General features: G+C 37.5%; 1 protein-coding gene across 4 annotated transcripts in view; it reads right to left on the reverse strand.

The window, feature by feature from the left end:
* Positions 1 to 16,515, reverse strand: part of GRTP1 (growth hormone regulated TBC protein 1) — a 78,088-nt gene that overhangs the window by 41,367 nt on the left and 20,206 nt on the right. For all 4 annotated transcript variants that reach the window (XM_078147339.1, XM_078147338.1, XM_020965189.2 and 1 more), the window contains 3 exons: positions 15,272 to 15,430; positions 11,186 to 11,310; positions 6,739 to 6,835 (listed from right to left, as the gene is read on the reverse strand). In XM_078147339.1, the coding sequence (XP_078003465.1) occupies positions 6,739 to 6,835; positions 11,186 to 11,310; positions 15,272 to 15,430 (381 nt within the window). The remainder of the gene's footprint in view (positions 1 to 6,738; positions 6,836 to 11,185; positions 11,311 to 15,271; positions 15,431 to 16,515) is intronic.

Raw genomic sequence — 16,515 nt, forward strand, 5'->3', positions numbered from 1 at the left:
TGTACCATGGAAGTCGTAAGTAGAGCCCTGGAGGTCCAAAGGAAAATGCAAATTAATTAAGTTAAGTTAAGCACCTACTAATATTGATTCCGAATAGATGGTCAAGAAGTGGTCATGAAGGGAGTGACCAAGATGGTACAGTTAGAGAAAATAGCACAGCACAGCCTTCTTTCAATAATTACTCCAATAAATATCTAAGTAGAGTGCCGGACAAAGAATTGATTAGGAAATCCAAGGGGAAAAAACAGTAAGTTCTGTAGTCTAGGGAGCAGGAACAGGAGCTAGCTAGGAGTTGTGTTTGACTCGGACAGCTAAGATTTAGAAGGAGACATGAAGCTAGGCTCAGCCAGACCTGAGGCAGTGTTCTTGGACAAGGAGTGGTCACAGATCCAACAACGATTAGTGATACTCTGTACCTTGCAGGGTGCAGGAACAGGACGCCAGCCAGCAGCTGTGCCTCTGTGACCTCAGAACTAGGTTGGAGACACAGTATGGACCTGAGGCTAAGCGTGAGGCTGACTTGCAGCTGTGTTCTAGGGCAAAAAGAAGTCACCTATCTAGGAGATCCACATCCTGAGGCTGTGGACTGGGCAGGAACAGAATCAAGCAGCAGCTATAAGGCAATAACTCTAGAGAGAAGCTGTGGATTCAGACCTAGACCACTCTGAGGACAATCTGACAGACCAGGGAAGGGAGCTCAGACTCAAAGGGAACACACAGTTCTATTGCTCCAAATTTGAAGATTCTTGCAGCTAGCAGATACCAGGGGCCAGCCTGCAGTTGTGTCAAACAAACCCAGACTGGGATTTGCAAAGTGATCAGACTTCACCCTAGAACAGATTGCTTAGGGTGCATTAAAGTTTGCAGGTCCCTGGTCTGAGGGGCCCCTGTGATCTCTGAAGAACACAATACTTAATACCTTGAGAAAGCAGCATCAGGACCCAGAAACTATAAAACAGGACTTAAAAAGGCCCTGACTTACCCTCCAGAAGTGTACAGAACTTGGCTCTAATACAACTCAGGAAGTAAGCTGGAAGAAAGAATAAAGAACAACAATAACAAAAAGATTCCCATGAAAAAGAGCTATCATGGTGATAGATGCTCAAGACACAAACTGGGATGGAGAAAATAACTTCAAAAGACCTACCGGCAAAGCCTCATAGAAAAACACAACTTGGTCACAAGGTCAACTAGAATTCCTGGAAGGAAGGAAGCAAGAAGTTTTAAAAAGAGTTTTAAAACATTACAAATGAAATGATAGTGCTACAGGAAGGAACTGGAAAGGAAATAAGAGTTTTGGAGAAAAGACTTGAAAAAAGTTAACAGCTTTGTATAAGATGTACAATACCTTACCAAACAAGAGAATCCCTGGAAACTAGAATATACCAAACAGAAGTTAACAAGTCCATGATACAAAAAAAAAAAAATTAAAGCAAAGTCAAAATACTGAAGAAGTAGAAAGAAATGCAAAGTATTGTGAAGATTAAAATTAATCCTGCTTCATTTTTTTAATTGATCCTATTTACAATTAATTAATTTTGTCCTGTAAGTCACAATTCTCTGTTTATATAACCTAGTTCAGAATTCAGCTAACTATAATAGGTTAAGTTTAGAAATCCATTTCTCTTAATAATCATTGTTCTGTTCTTGCCTCAAGGGATTTAGTTAATGTTGGGGGAGTGGGGCTTAATATCTTTATACCACCAAGCTATCCTTCAAGGATGTCTGGTTTGCTGTCCAAAGAAGTTTGGGCCACCATCTTACAGGTAGACTCAAACAATGAACATTTCTTAGTCACAGGAGGGAATTAGAGGGATTGTTGCTAGCCCCCGTTCCCAGATTTAACCAGTCATATTGTTCCCCATGCCTCAGCTATGTAAACAATCCATGTTGCCTTCAACTCCATGATGTCACCCACCCTGTTCTGTTCTTTGTTCTGTACTCCCCCAAGAACCTACAAAAAGGGAGCTGTCATTTTGCTCAAGGTCTTTGGCTGGAAACTGAGGCAGTCATTGACCCATCTTATTCTCAGGCCGGTCTTGATAATAAAAAGGTTATTTTGCTCAGAGAAATATCTCAGTTTGCCTTTTTGTTAAATCTAACTTGTGACAGTATATCATAGAAAAAAACACTGACCTGGAAGAAAAATCAAAGAGAGATAATTTAAGAATCACTGGACTACCTGAAAGCAATGATTCCCCACTGTCCTCCCTCCCTAAAGAGCCTGGAAATCACATTCAAGAAATAATGAAAGAAAACTGCCCAGATCTTTTAGAACCAGGGAGCAAAGTAAAAACAAAAAGAACGTATTGGTCATTCCTGAAAGAGGCCCCCAAATGAAAACTCTCAGGGACACCAGGGCCAAAACACAGAATTTCCAGGTTTAAAAAAATATACTGCCAGTAGCCAGAAAAAAAAAAGTTCAAATACTATACTTAGAAGTCAGTCAGAATTACTCAGGATTTAGCAGCTACGACTTTAAAAGGAGCAGAGAGCTTGGAATATGGTATTCCAAAAAGCAAAAGATACAAGCTTACAACCAAAAATAACTTATCCAGCAAAACTATAATACAAGGTGGGAAAAAGGATCTTTAATGAAATAGAAAACTTACAAGCATTCTCGATGGAAAACCCAGAATTGAACAGAAACTTAGAAATACAAATGCAGGAGCCAAGAGAAACACAAAAGGGTAAAATATAAGTGAACAATTAGGAAGAGACTACACAAAAATGAAGTATTTATGTTTCAGTGGGCGAGTTGATATGTCGGCTCAAAACCCTAGTAAAATCATGGTTCACTGAGGGAGTTAAACAAGACAATGGACCTGTGAATGGTTTTATTATGTTTTAATGATCATGAAAGAATGAAAGGGAGGGAAAACAAAAGGGAAGAAAGGGGAAGGAAAGGTTCAACAGCTTATCTTACATAATTGGGTTGGGTGATAGAAAACTATACAAATAATGAGAAAAGGGTAGAGGGAGTGGTTGTCACTTGACCTTCATTTTTATCTGTACCAGTCAAAAAGGGGTAAACACAAACATACATAAACATATAGAGAAAGAGTTTGGTGTAGAAACATATTAAATTCAACAAAGAAATAGGAAGAAGGGAGACGGCAGGAATAAAAAAGTAGGTAGGCTTAGGGATGTATTAGTTATAAAAAAACCAATTCTAGCTTCAGAGGGTGGCTCATGAAGAGGCATTTAAAAGGAAAGAAAGGATAAGAAACTGGGTTCAGGGTCTCGATGAGGGGAAGAGAAAAGTGACAGGAGAGCAGATGAAGATTATTTGAATTACAGACCACTAGTGCTAAGTATACTCCTCTCTTACCACATTCTTTGTAAAGAGAGTTTAGGGAGCAAAGACAAAAAAAATATGTAAGAAAACTAGATGGTGGTAAGTGTACAATTAGTGATGATAACTATGAATGTGAGATAAAATTCACCCATAAAATGGAAGAGGATAGCAGAATAATCTAGAAAGCAGAATCCCATAATATGTTGTTTATAAGAAATATACTTGAAACATAAAGACTCACACAGAACTAAAATAAGGGACTAGAGCAAAATCTATTACGCCTCAGTTGAACTAAAAAATTGGAGGGTAGTCAACATGATCTTAGACAAAGCAACAGCAAAAATACTTTTAATTAAAAGAGATAAACAGAAAACCAACATTATTCTGAAAGGTAGCATAACGAATTAATATAAATACTTAACATATATGCATCAAATGGCAAATACCTAAAGGAAAAGGAAAAAGAAGCATAGCTAATAAAACTATAATAATGGGGCACCTCAATGATTCACTTTCAAAGGTAAATAAAATCTGACAAAAAATATAAGAAAGAAGTTAAATACCTGAATAAAATTTTAGAATGGTTAGATATGATAGAACTCTGGAGATTACTGAATGAGAATAGGAAGGTTTGTGTGTGTGTGTGTATATATACACATATATGTATACATACATGCACACATATATGTGTGTGGGTATATATATTTCTCAGCTGTGCATAGCACATTTATAAAAACTAACTATGTATTAAGGCACAAAAACCTTAGAAACAAATACAAAGAACCAGAAATATTATACAACATCATTTTCTGACCACAATGCATAAATATTATATTTAATAATGAGCCATTGAAGAAAGCATTAAAGTGAATTGTAGTCTAAATGGCTAAACTCCAAAGAATTCATATGTAAAAGAACAATTAATAGAAACAACAGACAATTTCATTAAAGACAATGACAATATTGAGATAACATACCAAAACTTTGGGTGATGTAGCCAAAGTAGACCTTATTGGAAAAAAAAATTCTAAACACTTTCATAAATAAAAGAGAAAAAAGCTATATCAATGAACTAGACACGTAACTAATAAAGCCAGAAAACCAGTAAGTCCAAAAAATTCAGTTAAACACAAATATGGAAAACCTGAAAATCAAAATAAAGATGAACAAAACTGAAAGCAAAGAACCAATGAATTAATAAATAACATTGGGAACTGTTTTTGTTTTCAATAGAAAAACCATTAATTAATTTGATTAAAAGAAGAAAACCAAATTACCAGTATCAAAAATCAAAAGGAGAATTTGCAACAAAAGAAGAATAAAGGAAATTATTAGAAACTGTTTTGTCCAATATATCCCAACATAACTGGAAAATCAGATGAAAGAATGAATATTTACAAAAACATAAAATGTCTCAATTTATGGAACAAGAAAAAAAGAATTGAAATAAACCAATCTCAGAAAAATAACCTTTCTGGGATCCTGACCTTTTTGGACTCTACCATGCCAAAAGAGCTTCCTTGACCCTAAAAGTTCACTCTATTCCTATGGCCTCTTCCTCTTATTGACTGTTTCTGTAGGCTAGATTCGTGAATATTATTACTGCTAAAAACAAAGTTGTATAAATCAGCATGCATCTGAGTGATGGATCAGTACTGGGTCAAACTGACCAAGGCCTGAAAAAGTAGTAATAGGAAGATAAAGATTTTAATAAAAATGTATTCATAACACTTATGCTATGGGTCTTGACACACGAGTGCTTGCTCACTCACTATGATTAAATTCATAGATAGATATAGCATTTATTAAGCATTTGCAATGTGCTAGGAACTGTTCTGCTAGGGATACAAATACAAGCAAACAAGAAAGTCCCTGACATCAAGGAGGTTACATTCTAACGGTGGAAGATGACATGTAAAAGGGAGATGGAAAGGATAGGATAGCGGAGGCAAGGGGCAGATAGGTGGTGCAGTGGATAGAGCACCGGCCCTGGATTCAAGAGGACCTGAGTTCAAATCTGGCCTCAGACACATAACACTTACTAGCTGTGTGACTCTGGGCAAGTCACTTAACCCCATTGCCTAGCAAAAACAAACAAACAAACAAACAAAAAGGATAGTGGGGGCAAATGAGTGGCACCATGTTAAGGAGATGGCTTAGAAGTGACATGGAGGCCTGGTTTTCAGCAAGAAAAGAAGAAAGCTCATCTATCAAAGCCCACCAGCCCAAAGGCTGAGTCCAAGGTTTAAGTCGGAGGGAAATGAGATTGATGGCCCAGGTGTAAGAGGCATGGTATGATGATTCGTAATCATTAGGGCAATGGGAAAGGCTAGTGAAGATTCCCAAGTCCAAAGGAATTCAGGTATCTATAAGGCAGCTGTTGGTTTTCGGTGGTAATTCAAAACCAGATCTCTCTTAACCAGAATTTAACATCTCTAAGAATTATGAGGCCAAAATCTAAACAATAAAAAAATTTCCTTCCAGAAACTAAAGGAGAAGGCTGACTTAATTTGGATAACTAGATGTTTGGCTAATATTCGAATATTTATTTTTAGAGTACGTAGTTACCTGTCTCCCATTCCGTTGGGTGGCTCCAGATTGTTTAAAAAAAATAGCCTATTTCAAAGCAAATTATATTTGGGATGGGGAGGGGGATTTACGGTGTGATATAATTACCCTAAATCTTGGCCCACCCTCTAGAGTTTTCCCTGGGACCTGAACTAATATAGGAATTCAATTCAATATCTGAGGGCTAGGTTTGCGGTTTCATGAGTATAGAGATTTCTAAGTATGGAAACTCCCTCCATGTATGCAGGCTGGATTTGAACTCAGGTCCTTCAGACTCTAGGGCTGGTGCTCTGTCTACTGCACCATCTAGCAGCTCCTACACTTCTTTGCAAGACATCTGTAGTCATGATTGTGTCCTTCTTTCTATTCCCCACAGTATTTTGTACAGAATAGTGAAGCAACAAATGTTTACTGATGGACCCAAAAGTAGGGAGGGGGATTTCCTTAAAAAATGTCCATTTAATTGGCAGTGTCTAAGAACACATTAACAAGTAAGCCCCTTTCATCCTTTTTAATGGCTAGGATAGAAAATAGCTTAGCAAGAGATCTAATATGTCCCTTGAAGTTTCATTATAATGGGCACAGATTGACCAACAGATGATCAAGTGTATGGCCTTAGTCCAACACTGGGATCTGGAAGGAAGTGGGATAAACTGCAATAAGTACTAAAAAAGCTCATCTGTTCTATCTGAAAACAATCTGATTCAATATTTTTCCTACTTCCACCTGAAATGCAATAAAATGATAAACCTCAACTCCCAAACCACTGACCTCTGTTTTAGCTAAATGCCGACTCATTAGCTATGCCAAAAAAAAAAATTAACTGATGGCTGGAAGAAAATCCAACATTACAGAAGGAGCTTTCAACATACCAGGCAATATTCTTCCCACAAGAGCATCCAGTAACCAAAAGGATTGCTCTTCACTCTTTGTAATGAGAAGCAGATATCCTGCCAGGAAATTCATTCCCTACAATAGAAAGAACAATGAAGAGGAATTCATAATGGGCTTTAAAATATTCTTTAAGTTCACATTAAAGACCAGTTTCCAGTTTACCCTGTCCGACCCAATAAATATAATACTTCAGATATAGAAATAATAATAATGATAATAATAAATGAAACTCTGGAAGCCATTTGCATTCTTCCTGTTTGGTTATGAATTATAATCAAGTCTCTTTGGAAAGGACTGGGAAATGGAGGAAAGAAGGAAAAGAAAAGATATTTAATAAAACTATTCTAACACTTCCTTTGAATATTGATGTTTAGCAATAGTTTTCATAATTTGATGACAGCCTAAGGAAAGAAATCACTTATCACCTATATAATATATATATATATATAAATATGTAAAATTATATAAAATAACCTATACCAGGTTTTCCCAAACCTTAATCTAATATACAAGGTGTCTCAAAAGTCTTTAATAGCTTAAATCTGCACTGACTTTTGGGACACTTTTTAAATCAGTTACATAAAAATTATCATAGAGCATAAAATATACTAGACAGCTAAAATTCATATGGAAATAAATAGTAGAGGAAAAAGTCTATTAAGAAAAGTAGCTGTAATGATTGTCAGAAATTTACAAGGTAATTTGGAGATCAAAACACTAAATATAGAACCAGGGTTTGTTGAAGAAAAAAATAAATAAGCCTTGGTAATAAAAGATAAGGTTTCAGTCTAATTAACTCTAACAACAACAACAGTTTTGGCTTCATACATTCAATACTTATATGTATACAAAAGAACATGTAAAAATATAATCTAGTGAATTATTTAGATGCAGTGATAACCAGTATCTATTATTGCTCTTTGAGGCTGGCTTTTTGAAAAGCTTCTCTTATTTCATTCCTCTCTCCTGTACCTTCCCCCTCCTTCCTCCCTTTCCCCCAGAATTAATCTGTGATGACAGGCAGCTAAATGGCCTTGGGTTCCTCAAACTGTATCCAATCACAAGAGAAAAACAGTGTTCCAAATGGAGTAACACAGCTAAAATCAACCAGATTCTGCTGGGCAGAACGCCACATTAAGCAAGTTACTAGAACCATCTTGCAGAGCTGAGTTTTAAGTGGAGGCCACAAGCTATTTCAGTTATCTGTCACTGGCCCTTTCCAAAAACTCTTTGAGTCAGTCTGGCTTTCTCTGTGTGTGCCTCATGCACTAAGGCCTAAAAATCTCAAAAGCTGCTTTTCAGTCCTCATGACAGCAGATAGCTTGATGCCTGCAACCATGGTGACAGAAGCCTGTTTGGTGCTTTCACAGAGTGGGCACAAAAGACAGCTCTTCTGAAAACATTCCAGGAGGCAGCATTTCAGTAGCCAGCAAGGTCTGCAGAACAGAAGCTTACAAGGCTGGACTGGCCCTCACCTTCAAACTCTCTTGGTTTGTTTTTTTTTTCCTTGCCTGGTGCTTTGACCTTTACTCTCTAGGAAGCGCAATAACTGAAAAAGTATTGCCATAGAAAAAAATGCAGACAATCGAAAGCACGTACACACATAAACATACAACGTCTGACTCAAACAGCTTCATTAAATGTAAGAAATAAGTGTTTTCCAGACTGACACCACTTTACACGTACATCACTGGGAAGGACTTTTTTTTCTTCAGTAATTCATGCAAATTTATACTGAAAACTAAGAACATGATGAAAGCTTAAAGTGCTTTACAAATGTTAGTTATACTGATAATAATATCAAAACCATGTGGGATCAGGACACCATGCCTGCTGTTCTGTCTACAATTAGGGTTGCCCTGAAGATATTTTTAGTGAGCCTACAGAAAATGATCTTAGATCCCAATACTCTCCTCCAGTTACAAAAAGCAGGCATTTTACGTACCTATTTAACAGTTTACATAATAATAATAGCAAGCATTTATATAATGCATTAGGGTTTACAAAGTACTTTACAAATATCTCATATATTCCTCACAACAACCCTAGGATGTAGGTGCTATTATGATCCCCATTTTACAGATGAGGAGCCCAAGACAGACAGCAGTTAAATGACTTTTCTAGTAAAGGTATAAGGCTAGATTTCAACTCAGGTCTTTCTAATTCTAGGTCTAGAAGATAAAATAATAATAGCAGGATACAGACTTTCATTCAATTACAGAAAGCAGTCATTTTATCCAGCAATGTAACAGTTTGAAGAATAACAGAGCATAAAAGAATAGTAGCAAGACAAAAATTCATCCAAGGAGTTTAAGATCATTAAGAATGTCTTCAAAAAAATGAGAACAAAGTATTATTACATATCATTTTTGATTGTCCTGTCTGCTGATGGAGTTATCCTGAAAATGCTTTCCATGAGCATATAGAAGACAGACTGACATTCAGATACTTTAATTCAATTACAAAAAGCAATCACTTCACATTAAACATTTGAAAAATGGCTAATAGTATTTTAAAGTTTGTAAAGCATTTTATAGACATGCAAGGGTTGGGTAGAGCCCCAGTGAGACCAGCAAAAACATGAAGGTCTGCAGAGGCTAAAAGTCAGAGATACGGAAAAGTAAAGTGAGAAAACTTCAGGTGGAAAGCTGAAAGGCTGGGAGGGATAAATAAGTCAATTGCATATTACGGAAACATATTAAAAACCTCCTTAGCTCAAATGAAAATTACATTTCTCAAATCTAAAAACTCTTTCCAGACTTTTTTTTTCTTTTGAAAATGTATAAAAGGTTAAAAAAGAGAGCTAAGGTGCCAGGAAATAGATCAAAGGTGATGATCAGATTTAATGCTTGCCTTGTTTAGATCATTGCCTTCTTACCTCTTGGAGTGGCAGAGCTATTAAATTACTCTTCTTCCTCCATTGTTTTTCCACTGAGAAAGGATTAATGTACTGATCTCAGGGAAGAGGTGTCTTTGATTACTCCAGAACACTTTATGGGAGTGGTAAAACAAGGTATCGAATAGTGACTATTATTTTGGAATATTAACTCCAAACTGTATTTTAATATATAATCATCTTTCCCTTGTTCAAAATGTCTATAAATATAACTTTCAAACAATCTTAGAGAGAGGGATATCTAAAGCCATGGTGGAGGGGAGTGCTACCCCAGTTTGGACATTTCTCTAATGTTTTTAAAAAACGGTTTCAGGAAGAATTGTTCCTAAGACTCACAGTACAGTATTAATGTTTTTCTTGACAATATGAAGAAGCCAGCAAGATGATGAATACGCCTCCAGGTCATAGAAAGCATTTATACCTTTGTTTCTAGCCCCTGTCTTCATAAAATTCCCAAAGGAGTATAGAACGTAAAAATGACTTGAATTAAAACTAATTACCCTAAGGTAACATGAAACTAATTACCCTAAGTAGCTCGTGGAGGGAAGGGACTTTTGAGAACGGAAAAATGTTGCCATAGCTGAAAAATCTAGCTGACTACAATTTATCCATCAAAAAATGAGTGCTGGAGATAAGCTGATTGACCTAGCAGACCCAGTCTAGCAGAAATGTTGTGCCCTAAGAGCGCAGGCAATAGCAGGAGACTGGTAAGGAGCCAACAGTCACTGAGTGATCTGCTTGACCCAGCCCAGGGGCAGATTGTCCCTTCCAGCCAACACACAGAAACCCTAGGAAAAGCAACTAAGTTACATGTCCAGTACAGCCTCTGTGCCCTGCAAGAAGCCCGCCCAGCAAACTGCCAGCCCAGCTAACAGCAAAATGAATTGTGGCGAACCTTTGGCCACATGGGCATCCTCCACTTGTACCTCATCACTACCATACCTTAAGTTTGTGCCCATTCTTTTTGACCTTGGACTTGGTGTATATATGGGAAAGCATGCTCCTGGCATCAGAGCAAATGTTTTCAAATCACTGCCCTTGCTATGCCATTTGAGTAAATAATGACTTTGCTAAAGAACTGAGTCTATTGTCTAATCAAGGAGAAATGTACCAGTGGAGGCTAGTGAGCTAGTGTTCAGGATAGCCACACGCAGGGTCATCCCTAGATCTCTGGAAGTAGTAACAGCCACCCGTCTGGGGACCCAAGCTACTAGTAGTGTTATACACATGATCTCATTTGAGCCTCGTAACAATCCTATGAAGTAGGTGCTATTATTATCCCCTTTACATATGAAGAAACTGAGGCTTAAAAAGATTAAATGACTTGCTTAGTCACATAGCTAGTAAGTGTCAGAGGCAAGATTTCATAGTACATCTTGCCTGATTCCAAGCCCAGGACTACATTCCCTCTATGTCAGAAATTAACTTCTATATCTGCAAGGAATAGCTCTTAATGCTCAATATATTCATGGCTGTTACTTTTTCATCTATTTATTACAATTATTTAGGGTAGCTTAGACTGTACTTACCTGGCAATATCCTACACCTCGATTATGATGTCCATATGCTACCAATACATTGTACAGGGTATGTTGTAAGCAGGGATCAGCAGTCTGTCTGAATTTTACATTGTCTGGAAATGTCCTGTTCATGTCTATGGATGCATATGAGAAGAATAAGAGGAAGATATGAACTGGGAAGACAGATGAAAATAAGCACTCAGAATGACGGTATGTCTAACACACATAACTACTGGGAATGCTTATGACCATGCCCTGTAATGTTCTTGTATTTTATTTAGACTTCAATTCATCCAATAACTCCTCCTTAAGGCAGGGAAATTTTATAGTCTCGAAAGGATTCAAGATGGAGCAGTGATTCCTTCACTATTGGATTCATCCCTAAAGAACTTGTAACTTCCTTTAAAGTAACTGGCTTATATGAACTCACTCCTTCAAATCAGGGAAAGAAATGAACACACTCCATGGGTTCTATTGATGGGAGCGCAAGGTTGGGTTGACAAAGGACCATTAGAGACTGCTGGGGAAAGACCCAGAGCTGTGTGCTCCATCTGCTGCAACTCAAAGTAGGAGGGTCTGGAGCTCTGTGCAGGGAAACCATGAAGCAGGACAGGAATGAATGGGATTCTTGATGCTCTCATATTTGAGGGCATCCTTGAAACATGTATGAGGGTCATAGGAACATGTATGAGAAAAAGAAAGAGGTCAAAAGTGCTACAGAATTTTGTCTCATTCCTTCCCTATCCCTTTCTATGACTGTAAGCAAATTCCTTCTCCTCACCATATCTCACTCAAGTTATTCTCATAATTAAAGATTAAGGTACACTCAGTTAAAGAGGATTTTTAACTGTAAAGGCTATGGGCTATGAATAATAATAGATGCAATTTTTTTTTGCCTTGGATTTGGAAAAGAAGTCATAATTCTGTCAGTTCAGAAAAAGGGGAGATTTTTGAGACCTCTTCCAGAAATATAGAGACAAACAAAATTAAGTGAAATTAAATGCAAACCTTCCTCCCCACTTCTTTGCAAAGGTGGGACGAGGGTAAGGGTTTAGGGAACACTACATGTATTGTCAAACACCTAATTTATTATTGGTTGCTATTTTTCTTCCTTTTTCACTCTTTGCTACAAGGTATGGGTCTTTGGGTGAGAGGGTAGAGAATATTTGGAAATCAAGGTAAGAAAACAAATGATATTAATAAAAATTTTAAAAAACAAATTTAAATTGGTTTAAAAAAACAAATTAGATGAAAAGCATTAACCCGACCATTGTGTGCCCTTCACTGAAGCCTCTTTTAGCCAGAAGAGCCTCTTTGCCCCACCCTCTTCCTTCGGATGCTCCCCTGCTTCCTCCATCCTTTCAGTATCTCTCACATTCTAACATCTTTCAGCAAGGTCTCTCTTTACCACATCATCTTTCCTCTGATCCACTCTATATTGACAACCAATTCTGTAAAATTTTGACATTTTAACGGTTTTTCAGAACTTACTATTGCCTTGTGAGTGGCCAGACATCACTAAAATAAGCTGCAACATTTTAAAATTGATTCCTAAATGTTAATTTTGTACATAAGCAGTAAAAACACAGATTCAATATCAATTTTATGTTTTCCCCTCTTCAAATCTGGGGGTGGAAACTCTCACTTAAATCAGTAAGTGTTTGCTATCCCATCATTTATGGTAATCCTAATGGACACTGACAATTTTACATGAAAATCAGTCCTTTGGGTCACAGCTCTGGAGCTAGATGGGACATCTGAGAATCTTTTAAAAATTCTTTGGATTCTTCTGTTTTTTACATCATAATAGCTATCCCCTCTCATTCTCTCCCTCCACCTCCCACAGAGTCATCCTATTGAAAAAATAGTACTTTTTTAAGAGGAAAATATGATCAGTACCATTGATCGAGACATTGAAAAATATATACAACGTGTAACACTGTGGACCTCCCACCTCTGTGAAGGAGTAGGTGGTGGGCATTCCCAACCTATTAATTTTATAGATAAGAAAACTGAGGCATGTGGAGGTTAAATGACTTGCTGAAGGTCACAAAGGGAGTGTCAGTGAAACTAGCTCCTCCAATCTTGGAACTAGAGTTTGTTAGATTGTACCAGACTTCTTCCTTACTTGGAGCCATCAAATAAGAAATATCCAGACAGCTCATAACATCACAAGGAAAATTATCATAGGGATCAAATGAGAGTAAATTTTATGAATTATCATGGATTGTCTATAACTCACCCTGGGTTTTAATCCCATTCAATTTAAAAAATTTAACCTCATTGGCAATATGGCCTAAGAGACAGAGGACCAGACAGGTTTAAAACAACAACAACATCCCATTCTGTTTTCCTAATCTGAGCATTCTACCCCAAACCAGGTTTTATTGTTCCAAATTCAGAATGAGCTGTTTTAGCCACGATGAGTGACTAACAGCCAGGCTGATTATCTGGGCAGTCACCTACTTAACTCATGCTATGAGACCTTTGGCTGCACATCTGTTCTGTGCTGACCTCAGCTGACCAAGAATTCTGAAAACTGGGGACAGGTTGACAACCATTGACCAGAATGCCTGGTTAGCTCCCAGTTCTCTGGTCCTCAGCTGGAGGCCCTTTGAACTTTGAGTTCCAGGTGCTGGGGAAAATAGTCACGATAAGATCACAGGACCAGGAGCTATTGCAATTGAGGACGCACTGGACCAAAGTCTCATTCGTATCCAAGGAAATGCAACTTTTGAATAATTACAGGTATTTTAAAACTCACACCATTAAAAGTTCATTTGATCTCCAATAAGACATTAAGTACAATAGGTCTACATTTTTATTTCTCTCAAAAAAGGTAAGATCTAAGAGGCAGAGCTATTTCAAAAGAACATAGACACGATACAAGATGTGATAGGTTTTTTTTTTATAAGTTCTCTCAACTGGCAAAGTACATTCTACTCTCACTCTTCCTTTTTCCACCCTTTGACAATTGATTGTCATTTACAATGCAGAAAGGTGTAAAATGAGAGGTCTATAGGTAGGAATATTGGCCAGTTAATTCTAAAATATCACCATTCATTATTTTAGTTTAGTCTTTAAAACTCTCATATCCTGTTACCTGAATTGTGTTACAGCATCAAAAAATATTGATTCTTCCATATGAAATGAGAAAACCAAATGCTAAGAATCATCTTCCATTGACATTTTAATGGTAATCAATTCTAAGATGATGTGAAGATGAGGTGGACACAGAGATAATAGATGAATAACATGAAAGCAAATAAGAGACTAGAAAAATCAGCCTCCTTGGAAACTTATTATAGATTGATACTAAAAAGGAAGTTCTAAAAATTGAAACCTAGGTGTGGGTATCTGTATGTCCCCACCAACTTCCTTCCCCACATGTTCAACCCTGCTTTTTTGTTGTTGTTCTGTTGTGATTTCCCTAGTGGAGGGGAGCTCTGGGTATGGAAACTCCCTTTGCCAAGGTAGAGTTATAACCTGTCTGCTGCTTATAGTCTTAAAAGGTTGCCTTGGGGCACTGAGGGGTTATGAAAATTGATGAGGGTCACACAAATAGCATGTATCAGAAGAAGAATTTGAAGCCAAACCTTCCAGACTCAAATGCCCTCTAACTACTACATCTTTCATTCTCACCTTCTCCCACTCACTCCCCCCTTTTAAAAGAAGACCTGTGGTTTTATTGGTGTAGGGATCTCCTAGGGAAGGGCTTCTCCTTCCAATGCCAGTCTTTGCCTGTTCTGCTCTTTTGAATCTAAAGGTAACCCAGAGCCCTGAGAATACCTTGCCTAAATACCTTGCCTAAAGACACAGGTCTTCTGATTCTGATTCTAACTTTCTACCACACTGCCTCATATTCATTTCTCCATCTAAACCACCAAAACCATTTTCTTAAATGAGCTACCTTTTCAAATTAAGAACAATTTGTTAATCTTCATTATTATATCCAATATACAATTTCATTCACTAGTGCTAAGTCTAATTAAATGAGTCAAACTGTGAGAGCAGAGCTTGCTGTCCCCTACAGCACTGTCTAGTTTTCATCATTAACACTCACTGCCATTGGAGTAGGAATGAGGAGGATGTCACCTGTCTTGATCGACTCCACCAGCTTGTCATTTCTTTCACCTTCCAGTAGCTTCCGATAATATCCTGGGTTCTGGTCCATCTGTTCCTGGGCTCCGCTTGTGGCCATCCAAACAAATGCGCGGTGTTCATTGGGAACACCTTTCCTTACATATCGTTTTACTGAAAGAAGAAAACACCATAAAGTCAGCTTTGGAAGGAAAAGACAAAGCCTAAGTAGAACTGGAAATCCAGAGAAAAGAAGGACCTTGGATCAAATAGTAATGAAACTCGAATGCCTCCAGCCCTTGCCACACAAGCTTAATGACCACAACAAAAACCTGATACACCTTCACCAAAAACTGTACACACTCCAAAACCTATTTTAAAAAATAAAATATGCATAATCAATAAGCAATACACATTCTACATCAAGGCCAAATTATTTATCAACCATCAATCAATAAGTTATATGTGCCAGGCACCATCCAAAGAAAGCAAAAAACAGTCCTTATTCTTAACTAACTTATAATCTAATGGGGAGGACAATTTTAATAACATTGTTCTAAGTGTGTTCACAGGGCAGCTAGTGAAGTGAATAGAATGCAGGATCTGAAGTCAGAAAGACTCATCTTCTTGAGTTCAAATCTGGCCTCAAACACTTACTAGCTGTGTGACTCTGGGCAAGTCACTTAATCCTGTTTACCTCAGTTTCCTCATCTGTAAAATGAGCTGGAGGAGGAAATGACAAACCACTCCAGTATCTTGGCCAAGAGAATCCCAAATGGGGTCACAAAGCATTGGACACAACTAAAATTGACAGGTGTTTCAATGCTACTAGTTGTCTTGTTGTTTTAATAAAAAGTCATGAGCCATAAGGCGTTTATCAATCATTAAACATTTATTAGTCATCTACTGTATGCTGGCACTGTGCTAGATATTACAGATACAAATACAAACATGAAACAGTCCTTGCCCCTGAGGAGCTTGTAACAAATATGTAAAAACATAGGTATTTTAAAAGTAGATAAAAGGTGATTGGAGGTGGGTGGTGGAGTAGAAGATACTAGAAGCTGGGGAAATAAGGAAAGGTTTCATACAGGTGGTGGCCCCTTAACTGAACCCTAAAGGAAACCAGAAAATAGATCCAACACTTAGGATAACTCATAATAATAAGCTCTCTGTTCTCTCCTCTTGCCTATACTATTCTCAACCAGGCCACATCTCTCTCTACATTCCTTTTCAGGACCTAGTCCCAGAGTCACTCC

Source organism: Phascolarctos cinereus, unplaced genomic scaffold (assembly GCF_003287225.1).
Source record: "Phascolarctos cinereus isolate Bilbo 61053 unplaced genomic scaffold, phaCin_HiC Scaffold_7;HRSCAF=346, whole genome shotgun sequence".
Taxonomy (NCBI): Eukaryota; Metazoa; Chordata; class Mammalia; order Diprotodontia; family Phascolarctidae; genus Phascolarctos; species Phascolarctos cinereus.